At 49.5% G+C, this 17,029-nt stretch overlaps 2 protein-coding genes across 2 annotated transcripts; both read right to left on the bottom strand.

The window, feature by feature from the left end:
• Positions 1 to 3,818: 3,818 nt before the first annotated feature.
• On the bottom strand, positions 3,819 to 10,311 carry PGP (phosphoglycolate phosphatase). Its single transcript, XM_073648349.1, has 2 exons — positions 9,652 to 10,311; positions 3,819 to 4,270 (listed from the first exon to the last, which is right to left on the bottom strand). Exons 1-2 carry the CDS (start codon positions 10,244 to 10,246, stop codon positions 3,945 to 3,947), a joined length of 921 nt encoding a protein of 306 aa, XP_073504450.1. The 5' UTR covers positions 10,247 to 10,311; the 3' UTR covers positions 3,819 to 3,944.
• A 1,283-nt stretch (positions 10,312 to 11,594) lies between these two features.
• LOC141161189 (testis-expressed protein 47-like) lies at positions 11,595 to 16,879 on the bottom strand. The gene is made up of 7 exons (XM_073645965.1): positions 16,762 to 16,879; positions 15,225 to 15,297; positions 14,313 to 14,416; positions 13,057 to 13,121; positions 12,707 to 12,908; positions 11,803 to 11,962; positions 11,595 to 11,632 (listed from the first exon to the last, which is right to left on the bottom strand). Exons 1-7 carry the CDS (start codon positions 16,843 to 16,845, stop codon positions 11,595 to 11,597), a joined length of 726 nt encoding a protein of 241 aa, XP_073502066.1. The 5' UTR covers positions 16,846 to 16,879.
• Positions 16,880 to 17,029: the final 150 nt, after the last annotated feature.

Raw genomic sequence — 17,029 nt, 5'->3', positions numbered from 1 at the left:
ACTTCTTGTAGATATAGACCTGCTCCCACTTCCTGTAGATATAGACCCACCCCCACTTCCTGTAGAGAGCTGCCCCCACTTTCCTGTATAGACCCTCCCCCACTTTCTGTAGATATAGACCTGCTCCCCACTTCCTGTAGATATAAACCCATCCCCACTTCTCATATAGACCCGTCTCCACTTCCTGTATAGACTCGCTCTCACTTTCTGTAGATATAGACCTGCCCCCACTTCCTGTAGACATATAGACCCCCCCACACTTCCTGTTGAAATAGAACTGCCCACACTTCTTGCAGAAATAGACCCGCCCTCACTTCCTGTAGCTATAGACCCGCTCCCACTTCCTGTAGATATATAGACCTGCCCCCACTTCCTATAGAAATAGACCAGCTCCCACTTCCTGTATAGACCCGCCTCCACTTCCTGTAGAGATATAGACCAACCCACACTTCCTGTTGATATACAGATCCGCCCACACTTTCTGTAGAAATAGACTCACCCCCACTTCCTGTATAGACCGACCTGCCCACACTTCCTGTAGCTATAGACCTGCCCCACTTCCTGTAGACATATAAACCCGCCCCCACTTTCTGTATAAATAGACCCGCCCTCACTTCCTGTAGCTATAGACCAGCTCCCACTTCCTGTAGATAGACCCACCCCACTTCCTGTAGATATAGACCAGCCCACACTTTCTGTAGAAATAGACTCACCCCCACTTCCTGTATAGACCGACCTGTCCCCACTTCCTGTAGATATATAAACCCGCCCCCACTTCCTGTAGATACAGACCCACCCCACTTCCTGTAGATATAGACTCGCCCACACTTGCTGTAGAGATATAGACCCGCCCACACTTCCTGTAGATATATAGACCGCCCACACTTCCTGTCAATATAAACCCACCCCCACTTCCTGTGGAGCTAGTGACCCGCCCCCACTTTCTGTATAGACCTGCTCCCCACTTCCTGTAGATATAAACCCATCCCCACTTCTCGTAGAAATATAGACCCGCCTCCACTTCCTGTATATACCCGCTCCCACTTTCTGTAGAAATAGACCTGCCCCCACTTCCTGTAGACATATAGACGCGCCCACACTTCCTGTAGAAATAGAACCGCCCCCACATTCTGTAGAAAGACCCGCCCCCACTTCCTGTAGCTATAGACCCGCTCCCACTTCCTGTAGATATAGACCCACCCCTCTTCCTGTAGATACAGACCCACCCCCTCTTCCTGTATACATAGACTAGCCCACACTTCCTGTAGAGATATAGACCCGCCCACACTTCCAGTAGATATATAGACCCGCCCACACTTTCTGTAGAAATAGACCTGCCCACACTTCCTGTAGATATAAACCCGCCCCCACTTCCTGTAGAGATAGAGACCCGCCCCCACTTCCTGTAGATATAAACCCATCCCCACTTCTCGTAGAGATATAGACCAGCCTCCACTTCCTGTAGAGACCCGCTCCCACTTTCTGTAGATATAGACCTGCCCACACTTCCTGTAGACATATAGACCCGCCCAAACTTCCTGTAGATATATAGACCCACCCACACTTCCTGTAGATATAGACCCATCCCCACTTTCTGTAGCTATAGACCCGCTCCCACTTCCTGTATAGACCCACCCCCCTCTTCCTGTAGTTATAGACCTGCCCCCACTTCCTGTAGATATATATACCTGCCCCCACTTCCTGTATAAATAGACCCGCCCTTACTTTCTGTAGCTATAGACCAGCTCCCACTTCCTGTAGATACAGACCCACCCCACTTCCTGTAAATATAGACCCACCCCCACTTCCTGTAGAAGTATAGACCCGCCCCCACTTCCTGTAGAGGTATAGACCCGCCCCCACTTCCTGTAGATATAGACCTGCCCCCACTTCCTGTATAGACCCACCCCCACTTCCTGTAGATATATAAACCCGTCCCCACTTCCTGTAGAAATAGACCCGCCCTCACTTCCTGTAGCTATAGACCAGCTCCCACTTCCTGTAGATACAGACCCACCCCACTTCCTGTATAGACTTGTCCACACTTCCTGTAGAGATATAGACCCACCCACACTTCCTGTAGATATAGACCCGTCCTCACTTTATATATAGACCAGCTCCCCACTTCCTGTAGATATATAGACCCACCCCCACTTCCTGTATAGACCCGCCCACACTTCCTGTAGAGCTATATAGACCCACCCACACTTCCTGTAGAAATATACTCGCTACCACTTCCTGTAGATATAAACCCGTCCTCACTTTATGCAGATATAGACCAGCTCCCCACTTCCTGTAAATATAGATCAGCCCCCACTTCCTGTAGAACTAGACCCACCCCCACTTCCTGTAGAAATAGACCCGCCCACTCTTCCTATAGCTATAGACCTGCCCCCACTTCCTGTAGCTATAGACCTGCTTCCACTTCCTGTATAGACCCGCCCCCACTTCCTGTAGCTATAGACCTGCTCCCACATTCTGTAGACATAGACCCACCCCACTTCCTGTAGCTATAGACCTGCTTCCACTTCCTGTAGACATAGACCCACCCTCACTTCCTGTAGCTATAGACCTGCTTCCACTTCCTGTATAGACCCGCCCCCACTTCCTGTAGACATAGACCCGCCCCACTTCTGGACAGCAGGTTGGGAGAAGGGTAGTAGTCGGCGCTTTTTTTTTTGGAGGGGGTGGGGGAAGGGTGATAGGATATTATTTATAAATTAATTAATTTTCCGATTTATCTATTTATCACATTATCAAATGTCTGGAAATACGAGGACCAATTAATTATTGTAAATGATCAATAACCTTTCACCCATCTCCTCTGTGTCCTCCGTACGACAGTCACACTTACAGGTGGAGGCAGAGACAGCAGAATGGTCGATCAGGCAGCCTTGCCATTGAGAACTACATTTCCCACGACATCCAGCAGAACGGCACATGCTCGTCCTGTGGACGGTCACGCAATGCACGCACGCTCGCCCTACGCACGCTCACGCAACGCACGCCCGTGGGCGAGCGTGCATAGGGCGAGCATGCGTTGCGTGAGAGTGCATAGGGCGAGCGTGCGTTGCGTGAGAGTGCATGGGGGAACGAGACCCTTACAGGATCGATTACACATATATTGTAGTTCTTGGTTCCATCACATCCATAGGGATGAAAACTAAAAATAAACTTCCGCTAGGAAGAAAGACGGCCCCATACTTCCTGCTCACTGCAGACACACTTGACCACTGCAGCCAATCACTTTCCGTATACCCCAAACTTAAGGTGGCTGCAGTAAAGAGCTGCAACACTTACTGCCAGGTAACATGGGCAAAATTAGCCCAAAGTATTGGAAGTGTTACCGGAGTATTCCTAATCCCTTAGGCGTCACCTCTCTGCTTTTTCCATAGCTCCTATTATGGAGGGCCTACACGGCAGCTCTGCATTTTGTCACCCCTTTCTAAATGCAGCGGCAGAAAGGGACCCCAACCTATCAATCATATATATCCCTTACAGCACTAAGGATGCTGTAACCTAATACTCCCGATGCGCCTCAGCTAGGTCCGCTACCGGTCTCCATTCTTCCTGTTTGACCGCTGCATCCGATCACTGGTTATAAAAGTGACTAAAGTGATTGACTGCAGTGGTCAAGTGTGTCTGCAGTGAGCAGGAAGTATGGGGCCGTCTTTCTTCCTAGCGGAAGTTTATTTTTAGTTTTCATCCCTATGGATGGGATGGAACCAAGAACTACAATATATGAGTGTAATCTATCCTGTAAGGGTCTCGTTCCCTCTTCGCTCCCCCGCAAAAAAATGAACTGAAATTGAACGCAGTTTCTGTAAAATAATTCAATATTTTGTAAAATAAATAATACAGATATAATTTTTCATTCTATGTAAATTCAGCTGCAGGTGATCGCTCCCCGGACAAGGAGGCAGTACGGAACCGCAACGGACTGGTCACTGATCGGCAGGAGACAGCGCCGGAAGCAGATCGGCAACAGAGTCCACGTAGAAGTCAGGGACCAAGGAGAGGGAGCCGTTTTCTTGGTGAGACTTTGCTTCCTCAAGACTGGAGAATCCGGTCAGGGTCAGGAGTGTCCGGATCCCGCAGGTGGATCCCATTTGGATGTCTGTGTCCAGGCGATCTCCCACCATCACGGTACTTGACGGATCCAAGCCACATTCTTTGACAACGCAGTCGTAGAGGAAAGAGTTGGGCTTCCCGATCACCTGCGCTTTGCGATGAGCTGCAGTTTCGACTGCTCGCACCATGCAGCCGGTTCCTAAAGAAGAGACGGACAACAGGTAAAAAGCCTGAGCGCTGCTAAAGAAAATCCAAACCGGACAGCTCATTTTAGGAGTCCAGCTAAAAAGTGAGAGAGAATGAGTCCAATGTATTCAGTCTCCGCCCAGCCAGCCTGACAGCTGCAGCGAGATCTCAGCAGGGAGGAGGGACACTGAGCTGTCAATCAGGCTAGTTGGATGGAGATTCTGCAGCGGGGAGGAGGGACACTGAGCTGTCAATCAGGCTAGGTGGGTGAAGATTCTGCAGCGGGGAGGAGGGACACTGAGGAGCTGTCAATCAGGCTAGGTGGAGATTCTGCAGCATGGAAAAGGAGCACTGAAGCACTATCAATCAGGCAAGGTGGGTGGAGATTCTGCAGCAGGGAGGAGAGGCACTGAGCTGTTAATCACGCTATGTGGGTGGGGATTCTGCAGTAGGGAGAAGGGGAACTCAGGTGCTGTAAATCAGGCAAGGTGGGTGGAGATTCTGCAGTACAAGGGAGGAGGGACACTGAGGAGCTGTCAATCACGCTAGGTAGGTGGAGATTGCAGCAGGGACGAGGGGCACTGAGGGGCTGTCAATGAGGCTAGGTGGGTGGCACATTCTGCAGCAGGGATGAGGGGCACTGAGGGGTTGTCAATCAGGCAATGTTGGTAGATGCAGAAGCAGGGAGGAAGGGCACGGAGGCGCTGTAAATCATGCTAGGTGGGTGGGGATTCCGCAGTAGGGGCACTAAGGCGCTGTAAATCAGAATAGGATAGGTGGATGGAGATTCTGCAGCTGTAAGGAGGAGGGGCTCTGAGGATCTTTCAATCAGGATATGTGGGTGGCACTTGAGCTGTCAATCACACTAGGTGGGTGGAGATGATGCAGCAGGGATGAGGGCACTTATGGGCTGTCAATCAGGCAATGTTGGTACAGATTCAGTAGCAGGGAGGAGGGACACTGAACTGTTAACTTTTATAAAGGATCATACAGTTATGCTGACATGGATTATTCCAGCAAGTACACCAGCCTCAGAGTAATGTATTTCATTTGCATTGTGAAATCTAATGACAACCCTGCTGGAAGCCAAGATAATGCTGGACGCACATTAGGGACCTGAGACAGCAGATTTCTGAAAATCTCGTGCTGTGAAGGTCGCCATCTTGTGGACGACAATGCCACAAGCGAATGGTCAATCTGGACAAAACGATGGCTCAGTCTCTATTGCAGCCCGGTCTTCGGGTGATGGAATGTAGATCTGTAGTTTGACACCAATCCCTATAAATAAACTAGATCACCAGATCACAAGCGGAAAAAATCTAACATATCTGCCATCAGCTCCATCTTGAGCCAAGAAAAGGCGCTGACGGATGAATGGACTTTGTCTAAATCGGCCTTGTAAAATATCTCTAGTGTGTGGCCAGCTTAAAGGGATTGTCCTTGACTAATATTTACATGAAGATCTGGCCCAGTATGGTGTAAAAAAAAAACCCCCCAAAAAAACCCACTTTCTACACCAACCTGGGCAAGATTTATATATTAAAATAAAATAGTAGTGGAAAACCCCTTTAAGGTCCAAAAATAGCACTGCTGACAGATAAGGCTGTAGATTACACCCGCCTAGTGCTGGCATCAGCAGCTCCATGGGTGAAGCCGTCAGCAAGTTTCTTTCCAGATCTTGGCCGTTATCGGCTGATGCCATCTGTCACATTAGTGCAAGTGTGAACAGAGTAATTAGGTTCTGCAATAACCGGACGCATACAAGAGTTGATGTGTTTGATTGCGTCACCCATCACCAGTCTTATGTAAGATATGCAGCAACGAGCCGAGCATCGGGGACACGACAGCGCCTGACGGGATGGAGCCACTTCCTCCGCTGTCACAATCATTCAGTACATCTAATGCAGGGATGTCAACTACAGAGATGGACAAAATAAAAGTCACGGGTCAACCTTGAGATGTATTAACAGCCCTCCATACTCCTCCATACAGTATAACGGGGCCCCCACATACTCCTCCATACAGTATAACGGGGGCCCCACATACTCCTCCATACAGTATAACGGGGGCCCCCACATACTCCTCCATACAGTATAACGGGGGCCCCCACATACTCCTCCATACAGCATGGGGGGCCCCCCACATACTCCTCCATACAGCATGGGGGGCCCCACATACTCCTCCATACAGCATGGGGGGCCCCACATACTCCTCCATACAGCATAATGGGCCCCCACATACTCCTCCATACAGTATGGGGGGCCCCACATACTCCTCCATACAGCATAATGGCCCCACATACTCCTCCATACAGTATGGGGGGGGGCCCACACATACTCCTCCATACAGTATGGGGGGGGGCCCCACACATACTCCTCCATACAGTATGGGGGGGGGGGCCCCACACATACTCCTCCATACAGTATGGGGGGGGGGCCCCACACATACTCCTCCATACAGTATGGGGGGGGGGCCCCACACATACTCCTCCATACAGTATGGGGGGGGGGCCCCCACACATACTCCTCCATACAGTATGGGGGGGGGGCCCCCACACATACTCCTCCATACAGTATGGGGGGGGGGGCCCACACATACTCCTCCATACAGTATGGGGGGGGGGGCCCACACATACTCCTCCATACAGTATGGGGGGGGGCCCCACACATACTCCTCCATACAGTATGGGGGGGGGGCCCCACACATACTCCTCCATACAGTATGGGGGGGGGCCCCACACATACTCCTCCATACAGTATGGGGGGGGGGGGCCCCACACATACTCCTCCATACAGTATGGGGGGGGGGGCCCCACACATACTCCTCCATACAGTATGGGGGGGGGGGCCCCACACATACTCCTCCATACAGTATGGGGGGGGGGGGCCCCACACATACTCCTCCATACAGTATGGGGGGGGGGGCCCCACACATACTCCTCCATACAGTATGGGGGGGGGGGGCCCCACACATACTCCTCCATACAGTATGGGGGGGGCCCCACACATACTCCTCCATACAGTATGGGGGGGGGCCCCACACATACTCCTCCATACAGTATGGGAGGGGGCCCCACACATACTCCTCCATACAGTATGGGGGGGGGCCCCACACATACTCCTCCATACAGTATGGGGGGGGGCCCCACACATACTCCTCCATACAGTATGGGGGGGGCCCCCACACATACTCCTCCATACAGTATGGGGGGGGCCCCACACATACTCCTCCATACAGTATGGGGGGGGGCCCCACACATACTCCTCCATACAGTATGGGGGGGGGCCCCACACATACTCCTCCATACAGTATGGGGGGGGCCCCACACATACTCCTCCATACAGTATGGGGGGGGGCCCCACACATACTCCTCCATACAGTATGGGGGGGGGCCCCACACATACTCCTCCATACAGTATGGGGGGGGGCCCCACACATACTCCTCCATACAGTATGGGGGGGGCCCCACACATACTCCTCCATACAGTATGGGGGGGGGGCCCACACATACTCCTCCATACAGTATGGGGGGGGGCCCCACACATACTCCTCCATACAGTATGGGGGGGGGGCCCCACACATACTCCTCCATACAGTATGGGGGGGGGCCCCACACATACTCCTCCATACAGTATGGGGGGGGGCCCCACACATACTCCTCCATACAGTATGGGGGGGGGCCCCACACATACTCCTCCATACAGTATGGGGGGGGGGCCCACACATACTCCTCCATACAGTATGGGGGGGGGGGCCCACACATACTCCTCCATACAGTATGGGGGGGGGGGCCCCACACATACTCCTCCATACAGTATGGGGGGGGGCCCCACACATACTCCTCCATACAGTATGGGGGGGGGGCCCCACACATACTCCTCCATACAGTATGGGGGGGGGCCCCACACATACTCCTCCATACAGTATGGGGGGGGCCCCACACATACTCCTCCATACAGTATAATGACCCCACATAGTCCTCCTCCATACAGTATAATGACCCCACATAGTCCTCCTCCATACAGTATAATGACCCCACATAGTCCTCCTCCATACAGTATAATGACCCCACATAGTCCTCCTCCATACAGTATAATGACCCCACATAGTCCTCCTCCATACAGTATAATGACCCCACATAGTCCTCCTCCATACAGTATAATGACCCCACATAGTCCTCCTCCATACAGAATAATGACCCCACATAGTCCTCCATACAGAATAATAGCCCCACATAGTCCTCCATACAGTATAATGACCCCACATAGTCCTCCATACAGTATAATGACCCCACATAGTCCTCCATACAGTATAATGACCCCACATAGTCCTCCATACAGTATAATGACCCCACATAGTCCTCCATACAGTATAATGACCCCACGTAGTCCTCCATACAGTATAATGACCCCACATAGTCCTCCATACAGTATAATGACCCCACATAGTCCTCCATACAGTATAATGGGCCCCACATAGTCCTCCATACAGTATAATGGGCCCCACATAGTCCTCCATATAGTATAATGACCCCACATAGTCCTCCATACAGAATAATGACCCCACATAGTCCTCCATACAGTATAATGGGCCCCACATAGTCCTCCATACAGTATAATGGGCCCCACATAGTCCTCCATACAGTATAATGGGCCCCACATAGTCCTCCATATAGTATAATGGGCCCCACATAGTCCTCCATACAGAATAATGACCCCACATAGTCCTCCATACAGAATAATGGCACCACATAGTCCTCCATACAGTATAATGGGCCCCACATAGTCCTCCATACAGTATAATGGGCCCCACATAGTCCTCCATACAGTATAATGGGCCCCACATAGTCCTCCATACAGTATAATGGGCCCCACATAGTCCTCCATACAGTATAATGGGCCCCACATAGTCCTTCATACAGTGTAATGGCCCCCACATAGTCCTCCATACAGTATAATGACCCCACATAGTCCTCCATACAGAATAATGACCCCACATAGTCCTCCATACAGTATAATGGGCCCCACATAGTCCTCCATACAGAATAATGGCCCCACATAGTCCTCCATACAGTATAATGGGCCCCACATAGTCCTTCATACAGAATAATGGGCCCCACATAGTCCTCCATACAGAATGGGGGGCGGTGCCAGCACCGCTGGGCAAATATAAATAACAGAAAGCTTCCCTGGATAACCATAGCAACCTATCAGAGCTCAGCGTCAAAAGAAAACTGTCTTAGTTACTCATTGCAGCCAATCAGAACGCAGCTTTCATTCTTTACAGTGCTCAGTACAATTGAGAGCTGCGCTCTGATTGATTGTTATGGGAATCAATGTCAGTCTTTATATAGGAGGCCGAGCGGCGTCTGCTTCAGTCCCGTCAGGTCAGTACCGGGGATGACGCGTCCTCCCTCCAGCGGCAGGCGGGTGTCGGTGTTGGTGGCGATGAACAGACATTCCGGGTCCTGCAGATAGTGGAGCGCTCGCGTCAGTTTCATGTAGCTGAAGTGCTCGTCGAAGCCGACCACCACCGCCCGCACATCCGGGTCCTTCTCCAGCGCCGCCCAGTCCTTCATCCCGCCGGTGACCGGCTCCGGGCCGCTGCCCACATGCGGGATCCCCGCCGCCTCCAGCTCCCGGCTCAGCGCCGTGCCGCCGATCAGATAGACCTTCCCCTGCAGCCGCGCCTCGTCCCGCAGGTACCGGGCCGTGCAGTACGCGGTGCCGAACACCTCCCCCGGCTCCGCTCCGAAGCCCAGCCGGCCCAGCTTCTCGGCGTACATGGCCCGGGTCTTGGTGCTGTTGTTCGTCAGGTAGAAGACCCGCTTCCCGCTGCTCCGCAGGGCGGTGACCAGCTCCGGGGCCCCCGGCACCGCCTCGTCCCCCCGCCACAGCACCCCGTCACAGTCAAAGAGCAGCGTGTCCACCGAGGCCAGCACCCGGCGGGACAGCTCCCCGCTCAGCCGCGAGCACTTGGAGGCCGCCATGTTTTCTCACTGGACGCCGGGAGGGATCGGAAGAGGCGGCTCCGAGGAGATCTGTCACCGACCGAGGAGCTCAGTCACCGACCGAGGCCGCAGATCAATGTCTGCGCGATACTACACCGTCTCATGGCTGCAGGGAAAACTGGTCGATCAGAAAGGCAACATCGCACATAATGATAGTAGGGAGGAGGGTACATCGGTGGGAACAAGGGAACATCGATGGGGATGAGTGGACGTTGGTGGAGATGAGGTAACATGGGGATGAGCGGACGTTGATGGGGACGAGGGAACATCGATGGGGATGAGCGGACGTCGGCGGAGACGAGGGAACATTGATGGGGACAAGCGGACGTCGGTGGGGACGGGGGAACATCGATGGGGATGAGCGGACGTCGGCGGAGACGAGGGAACATTGATGGGGACAAGCGGACGTCGGTGGGGACGGGGGAACATCGATGGGGACAAGCGGACGTCGGTGGGGACGGGGGAACATCGATGGGGACAAGCGGACGAGGACGAGTGAACATCGATGGGGACGAGGGAACATTAATGGAGATGAGAGGGCGTCGGTGGGGACAGGGGAACATCGATGGGGACGAGCGGACGTCGGCGGAGACGAGGGAACATTGATGGGGACAAGCGGACGTCGGTGGGGACGGGGGAACATCGATGGGGAGAAGTGGACGTCGGTGGGGAGGAGGGAACATCGACGGGGACGAGCGGACGTCGGTTGAGACTAGAGACCGTCTATGGGGATAGCGGTGGAGACGAGGGGGCGTCAGTGGGGATGAGCTGATTAGTTCCGCACCAATCCAATTTGCTTTGATTTACCTAGATTGTGAGCCCCAATGGGGACAGTGCTGATAAATTGTCTGAATTGTAAAGCGCTGCGGAATATGTTGGCGCTATATAAATAAAAAGATTATTATTTACCGGCAACCACATTTTTTGTGATTCACTTCCTGCAAATCCAGCTGGATACATCTGGCCCTGAAGACTGCTGTAGTAGACTACCCTCTCAGTCTGTATTCGTACAGGATGGATGCGCTGCCGACTGTCAGTCTGGAAGATACAGACCTGCATTGTGGGTGAGAATCTCTGCCACTGAGCAGCGCCAATGTGAGTTCATGCTGCTTATCCACCATGGACTTCACTGCAATGCCGGGGGTGAAGCCGGCAGTACGTGCACATTGGATAACGCAGCCTAGGAGTAATGTCTTCGTGTTACTGAACAATAAAGAGTCACCACAATAGTTTAATTCTTGTATTTTGTTTATTTTGTGAAATATTGAAGAAAACCGCGAGCAGTGAATGAAGGGATCTAGGAGCCGAGGAGGAGCCGGGATGTCTTCTATACATACAGATGCTGAGGAGCGGGCCATAGAAGATCTGTAAGGAAACAAGGATATAAATGTGATCTGTGATCAGTTCCGCATAAAAAAGTGACCGGGTGTTGGTGACGTCACTGATACCCGCTAGGTTACATTTGTTATCAGCATGCGTCGTCCTATCCTATTGGCAGGAGAGGTGACCCCATGCCGCGCTCTCTACAGGTTTACCTGAAGCAACAGAACTGTTGACTGGCTTGTTATACATTTTGAGGAACTCTTCTGGTGTGAGAAACCTCTCGGAGCGAATAAGAAAGTCGATGTTCTCCTCTCTGACCATCAGGTCTGGCACTAAGTCATGCAGATTTCCTCCCGGACCTTTGCTGCCAGGCTGTAGAAATACATTCGGTTATAATAAAAGCTTTACCACAGGTCCAGAACTTCGGCTTCCAATATATTACGTCCTATAATCACTGTCCTATACATCTTAACCTTTGTTGTTCATTTGTTAAGTGCAAAGTTAAGAAACTTTCTAAATAGTCTTCATTAAAGATTTTCTACCGTTTTGCTGCTGCAGATTGTGACATCCTTTATCTAGCTGAGTGCTTTTGCAAAACTGATACGAGTGGATCAGAACTCCTGCTCCAGGCTCTATCTGCTCTCACCTCCCTTCACCCAGTGCTAGAGGTAGCAGCAGGAAGGTAGGTGCACACAGATGTGCAGCGGACAGGGGAGAAAGTATCTAAAGTCTTATGGAGAGCAGAAAAAAATGCTGCAGATAAGGTGGAAAGTAAATAAGTGCAGGATAGAAGCTGTGCTGATATATGAGCAGTTTGTAAAGCTTCTTCCAGCCCCACGCCAATTGCGTGACAGGCCTTGTGTGTGTATATAGGGAAAAACCTGTCAATCACCCGGTGCTGGGGGGGGGATAAGCCAGCTGGAGATCCACATCTAAATGGTCAGGTTTCAGCCCGAGTGGTCCCCGGTCAGCTTTTCAAACTTTTCTCTGAAACACCGGAGCATGTGTGTGACTGCAATCACGCTGCAGAAACTAATGACAGTAAAATGCAAAAAGCTAATTTTCTACTAGCGGATAAAATCCACTGTGTTTTTTTTCTGCTATGTGTGAACTTACACTTAGAGTCTGAGCCAAGAAGACTCCTAACTTCAACATGAGAGTGAGACATTCTTCCACCACGGTCTCCTCTGACTGTCCAGACCCAAAGTCACCCAGGTACTGTGACGGCAGCCTCACCATGTGGAAATACCACTGCGGAAGCAGCCGGCTCCGGATGTCGTGGGAGATCACAAGGATTTTGATGTCCTGCAGAAGTGAGCTAGAAAAACATGGATGAGTTGTGTGCGGACACAGTAAATTGTGAGGATCAGACCTGCAGGCTGCATGAGGTTTTACATAATTATTCCAGCAGTGGTAGAAAACACTTATTTCGGTATTGGTTCTAACAAAAAATAATAATCACGTACTTTGCACCCTGATTCTGGATCTGGATGAGGTCTTGATTTATCCCAGAAAGGATTTCGGAAGAAGCCTATGGAAGCAGTAAATAGGGATGCATTAACAACATACAGAACAGTTACGTAGGACTTCATAGGAGATTGTCATTTCTACTATATACTGCAATACTATAGAATTAAAGGGGTTATTCCCATCTTCACAGATGGATATTGTCAGATAGAGCTTGTAAAATCAAGCACTTTTGCAATTTACTGCTTGTTAAAATCTACAGCCGTTCTTGAGATATTAACACTTTTGTTTACAGCTCGTTGCCTAGGAGACCGACCACCGCTGCTGAACTAGCTTGTAAGCACTGCGCATGTTCTGCTGTCCAGCAGTGGTGCTCGGTCTCCATGGAAACAAGATCTAAACAAAAGAAAAGTGTTAATATCTCAAGAACGGCTGGAAAGTTTAAGAAGCAGTAAATTGTAAAATTGGTTGTTTTAACAAGCCCTATCCAACAATGCCCATTTATGAAGTGGAAAATAAAGTAAAAATGTTTTAAGAAATATTACAAAAAAAATCCAAAAGCTTGAGTCAATCCCTCTTTTTTTCAGATGAAAAATAATGAGATAGAAATTGTCATATTTGGTATTGTCCGTATGTACACAAAAATGGTACCAATAAAATCTACAGTTTGTCATGTAAAAAAAAACAAGCCGTTACACAGCTCCATCGACTGAAAATTAAAAGTTACGGGTCTCAGGAAACGGTGACATAAACCATTTTTTTTTATATAAGATATGATGATAGAAGAATAAAATGAAAAGGCATGGCTCTTGTAAGAAGGGGAGGGAAAAAACAAAAGTGCAAAAAAGAAAAATCACGCCACAAAAGGGGTTAAAAGGCATAGATGCAGGTGGAAAATGTGTGACATTTTCTGGCTTAAGGCTTAATAAGTCTGCCTAAAAAGTTTTTTGGACATACCCCCTCCTTGTATTTTTTGCCTACTTTTTCAACTTTTGGCAAGAATGCTGTAAAAATAATTAGCAATTTGCAACTTTTTAGAAGATTTTGTGCAGTTTGCGACTTTTTAGGACTTAGTTTATACCAAAAACTGTCACAAAAGTTCAACGTATAGTGGTTAGGAACGGTACTGCAATTTTTCCCATTCACTTGGGGAGGACCCCACCCTCCAGATATCAATGACTTATTAAAAAAAGATATTACATTCCTGGAACACCCCTTTAATTCCCAGTCCACATTCCCATTTCATAGCACTAACCTCGATCATATGAATGACACAGCTGGGGTAGAGCAGCAGTAATCCGGAGATGGATTCTCCAAGGTTGGATTTTATCAGTCGATTAAATAATCTTTCGTAATGATCTGTGTGCAGAGAAAAATAAATCATTATTATGTTTTTTTTTATACAAGAAATCTTGTGCTACTGTATAAAGGCATGGATTTTAAAAGTAAGTACACCGGCCTCCTTAGGTCTAAGATCTATTTATTAATGTGTGCAGTTGATATTGTAAAATCTGGTGATAGATCTGCTTTAAAAAAATAAATAAATAAAGGAATGCCCTGGAAAACCCCTTTAAATATGGACCCCCACAGGGGAATTTTTTTTTTAATGAATAAATTTGGGGATAAAAATAAGTTTTTGAATTAAAGGGAAACTGACGACTGAATCAGAATGCGGCTTAGCATTTCAGCCACGTATGTTTTACTCTGAAATCCTGCATTGTTTCAGAAAAAAAGAAACATTAAAAAGGCAATTTAGGACCACCTTGCTCAGATGGCTTCCCCTCCATCCCCCGCTTCCCGCGAGTCACAGGTTTGTCATGATTGCTGCAGTTCCTTCAACATGAATCACCTGTCAGATTCCCTTTAAAAAAAATTGCACCGTTTGGCTTTTACAGACTTTTTGTTTCCCTGGCTGCAGAATGAGTTCACTGAGAATACATCAGTGAGTTCTGATCTTACAAGAGGGTTTGGATCTCTTATCTATCTTTTTTTCGGCACACCTCTGAAAGTGCTTCAAAGTTGAATGTGCAGGGAAAGAAAGAGCCTGTAAAAGCAAAACGGTGCACAATTTTTAAGGAAACCCATTTCCAAAAAAAAATTTGTAGCTCAAAGTACATGCAATTATGTAAGAAAAAAGTTTTCAAAGTTTGTACTTTTGCACAGTTACCTGGTATATCCCTGCGATGCGCTTGCTCTGGAGTCATCCTCGCTACGTAGATCAGCCTATGAGTTATTGACTTCTGCAGAAATGATGGCACAAAGATTAGATGAATAAAATGGATACTTTGACAACCCAGTGTGCACCTCTGATTTCGTTCCCCTAGGCCTAGGCTGGCCCAGGCAGAGTATTCACGTGGTTCAGTGCCCAGGCTAGCTACTAAATACCTGAACTCTGCGTACCCAGTACTGGACTCTGGTACATTTATTCTAAAGTGTGTCTTCTGACATACTCATCTCAGCTATACTGTACACTCGACTCTGCTGTTCCAAGGTGCCTGTGCTCTTACTCAGATAAATAGTTAAAAAATTCTAATAAATAATGGGGTAATATAAGCGCTGCTGAGTAAGACGGACAGGCATTAATATCGTTATAAGAATTTATTAAATGAAAAAGAGCTTTGCGTTTCAACACTGGACAGATGTCTTCGTGTTTATTGTCCTCTTACTCGACTCTGCTGTTCCAAGATGCCTCTCTGCACACTCTGTTCTGCTGTTCCATCGTTTCAACCTGCATATCCAACTTCACTGTTCCAAGCCGCTCCAAGTGTCCACCTGCATATCCAGCTCTGCTGTATCATGCTGCTCCAGGTGCCGACCCGCATATCCAGCTCCACTATTCCAGGTGCTGACTCGCATATTCAGCTGTGCTGTTCAACGCTTCTCCAGTGCCGATCTGCATATCCAAATCTGCTGTTCCATGCTGGTCCAAGTACTGACCTACATACCAGCTCCGGTGTTCCACACTGCTCCAGTGCCAACCTGCATATCCAAATCTGCTGGTCCAGGTGCTCACCTACATGTATCCAGCTCGGTTGTTTCACGTCACTCCAGTGCTGATTAACATATCCAGTTCTGCTGTTCCACACCACTCCAGTGCAGATCTGCATATCCAGCACTGCTGTTCCCATGGCGACCTGCATATCCAGCACTGCTGTTCCCATAGCGACCTGCATATCCAGCACTGCTGTTCCCATAGCGACCTGCATATCCAGCACTGCTGTTCCCATAGCGACCTGCATATCCAGCACTGCTGTTCCCATGGCGACCTGCATATCCAGCACTGCTGTTACCATAGCGACCTGCATATCCAGCACTGCTGTTCCCATAGCGACCTGCATATCCAGCTCTGCTGTTCCAGAGCCATCTGGTTCATCCCAATCCGCTGTACCTCGCTCTAGTCAATTACTCTCCTGGTGAAATGGATTAGCAAACCAACCTCACCAGGGGAACCCATAACATACACGATTACAAAAAAATGACTGATTTCTTGAAACAACAAAAAAAACAGCGCCACACCTGTCCGTGGGCTGAGTCTGGTATTAGAGCTGAGCTCTACTGAAGTGAATGAGTCTGACTTGCAGTACTAGACACAACCATGGACAGGTGTGGCGCTGTTTTTCTGGAATAAAGCAGACATGTTTTTCTAATTCTCTACAACCAAAAGTGGCTGGACAATATTAGGAAAGCGGACAGATAACACGAACCATGTGCCGGGCTTCAAGGAGCACGGTCAGGGCTGAGATGCGGGGGAGACCCGGTGTGGACGAGGGTCTCATATAAGCGGCCATGACTGATGCTCTGTAGGTCACAGATGCTGCATAAGAACCTGCCGGCACGGCGAGCAGCTCCTAGGTTTCCATAGCAACCCCAGGAGACGGGGACAGATCATGGCAACCAGGTGATTAATGTAAACAACAGGGAGGACCCCGGGTATCACATGGCGGAGTCACATCGCTGACCACAAGGGAAACA

This window comes from Phyllobates terribilis, unplaced genomic scaffold (genome assembly GCF_046119375.1).
Source record: "Phyllobates terribilis strain yellow unplaced genomic scaffold, ASM4611937v1 Scaffold_9__5_contigs__length_417890890, whole genome shotgun sequence".
Lineage (NCBI taxonomy): Eukaryota > Metazoa > Chordata > Amphibia > Anura > Dendrobatidae > Phyllobates > Phyllobates terribilis.
Note: the sequence above shows the minus strand (reverse complement) of the source record. Positions and strands in the feature narration are given on the sequence as shown.

What these genes read in the sequence shown, in the direction of transcription:
- LOC141161189 (XM_073645965.1), bottom strand. Translation starts at nt 16,845, where the DNA reads ATGGCCGCTTATATGAGACCCTCGTCCACACCGGGTCTCCCCCGCATC. An exon ending in TCCTTGAAGCCCGGCACATG is followed by an intron (nt 15,298 to 16,761) that starts GTTCGTGTTATC and finishes TCATTTCTGCAG; the next exon opens with AAGTCAATAACTCATAGGCT. An exon ending in GCATCGCAGGGATATACCAG is followed by an intron (nt 14,417 to 15,224) that starts GTAACTGTGCAA and finishes CTCTGCACACAG; the next exon opens with ATCATTACGAAAGATTATTT.
- PGP (XM_073648349.1), bottom strand. Translation starts at nt 10,246, where the DNA reads ATGGCGGCCTCCAAGTGCTCGCGGCTGAGCGGGGAGCTGTCCCGCCGG. An exon ending in GGGAGGACGCGTCATCCCCG is followed by an intron (nt 4,271 to 9,651) that starts GTACTGACCTGA and finishes TCTCTTCTTTAG; the next exon opens with GAACCGGCTGCATGGTGCGA.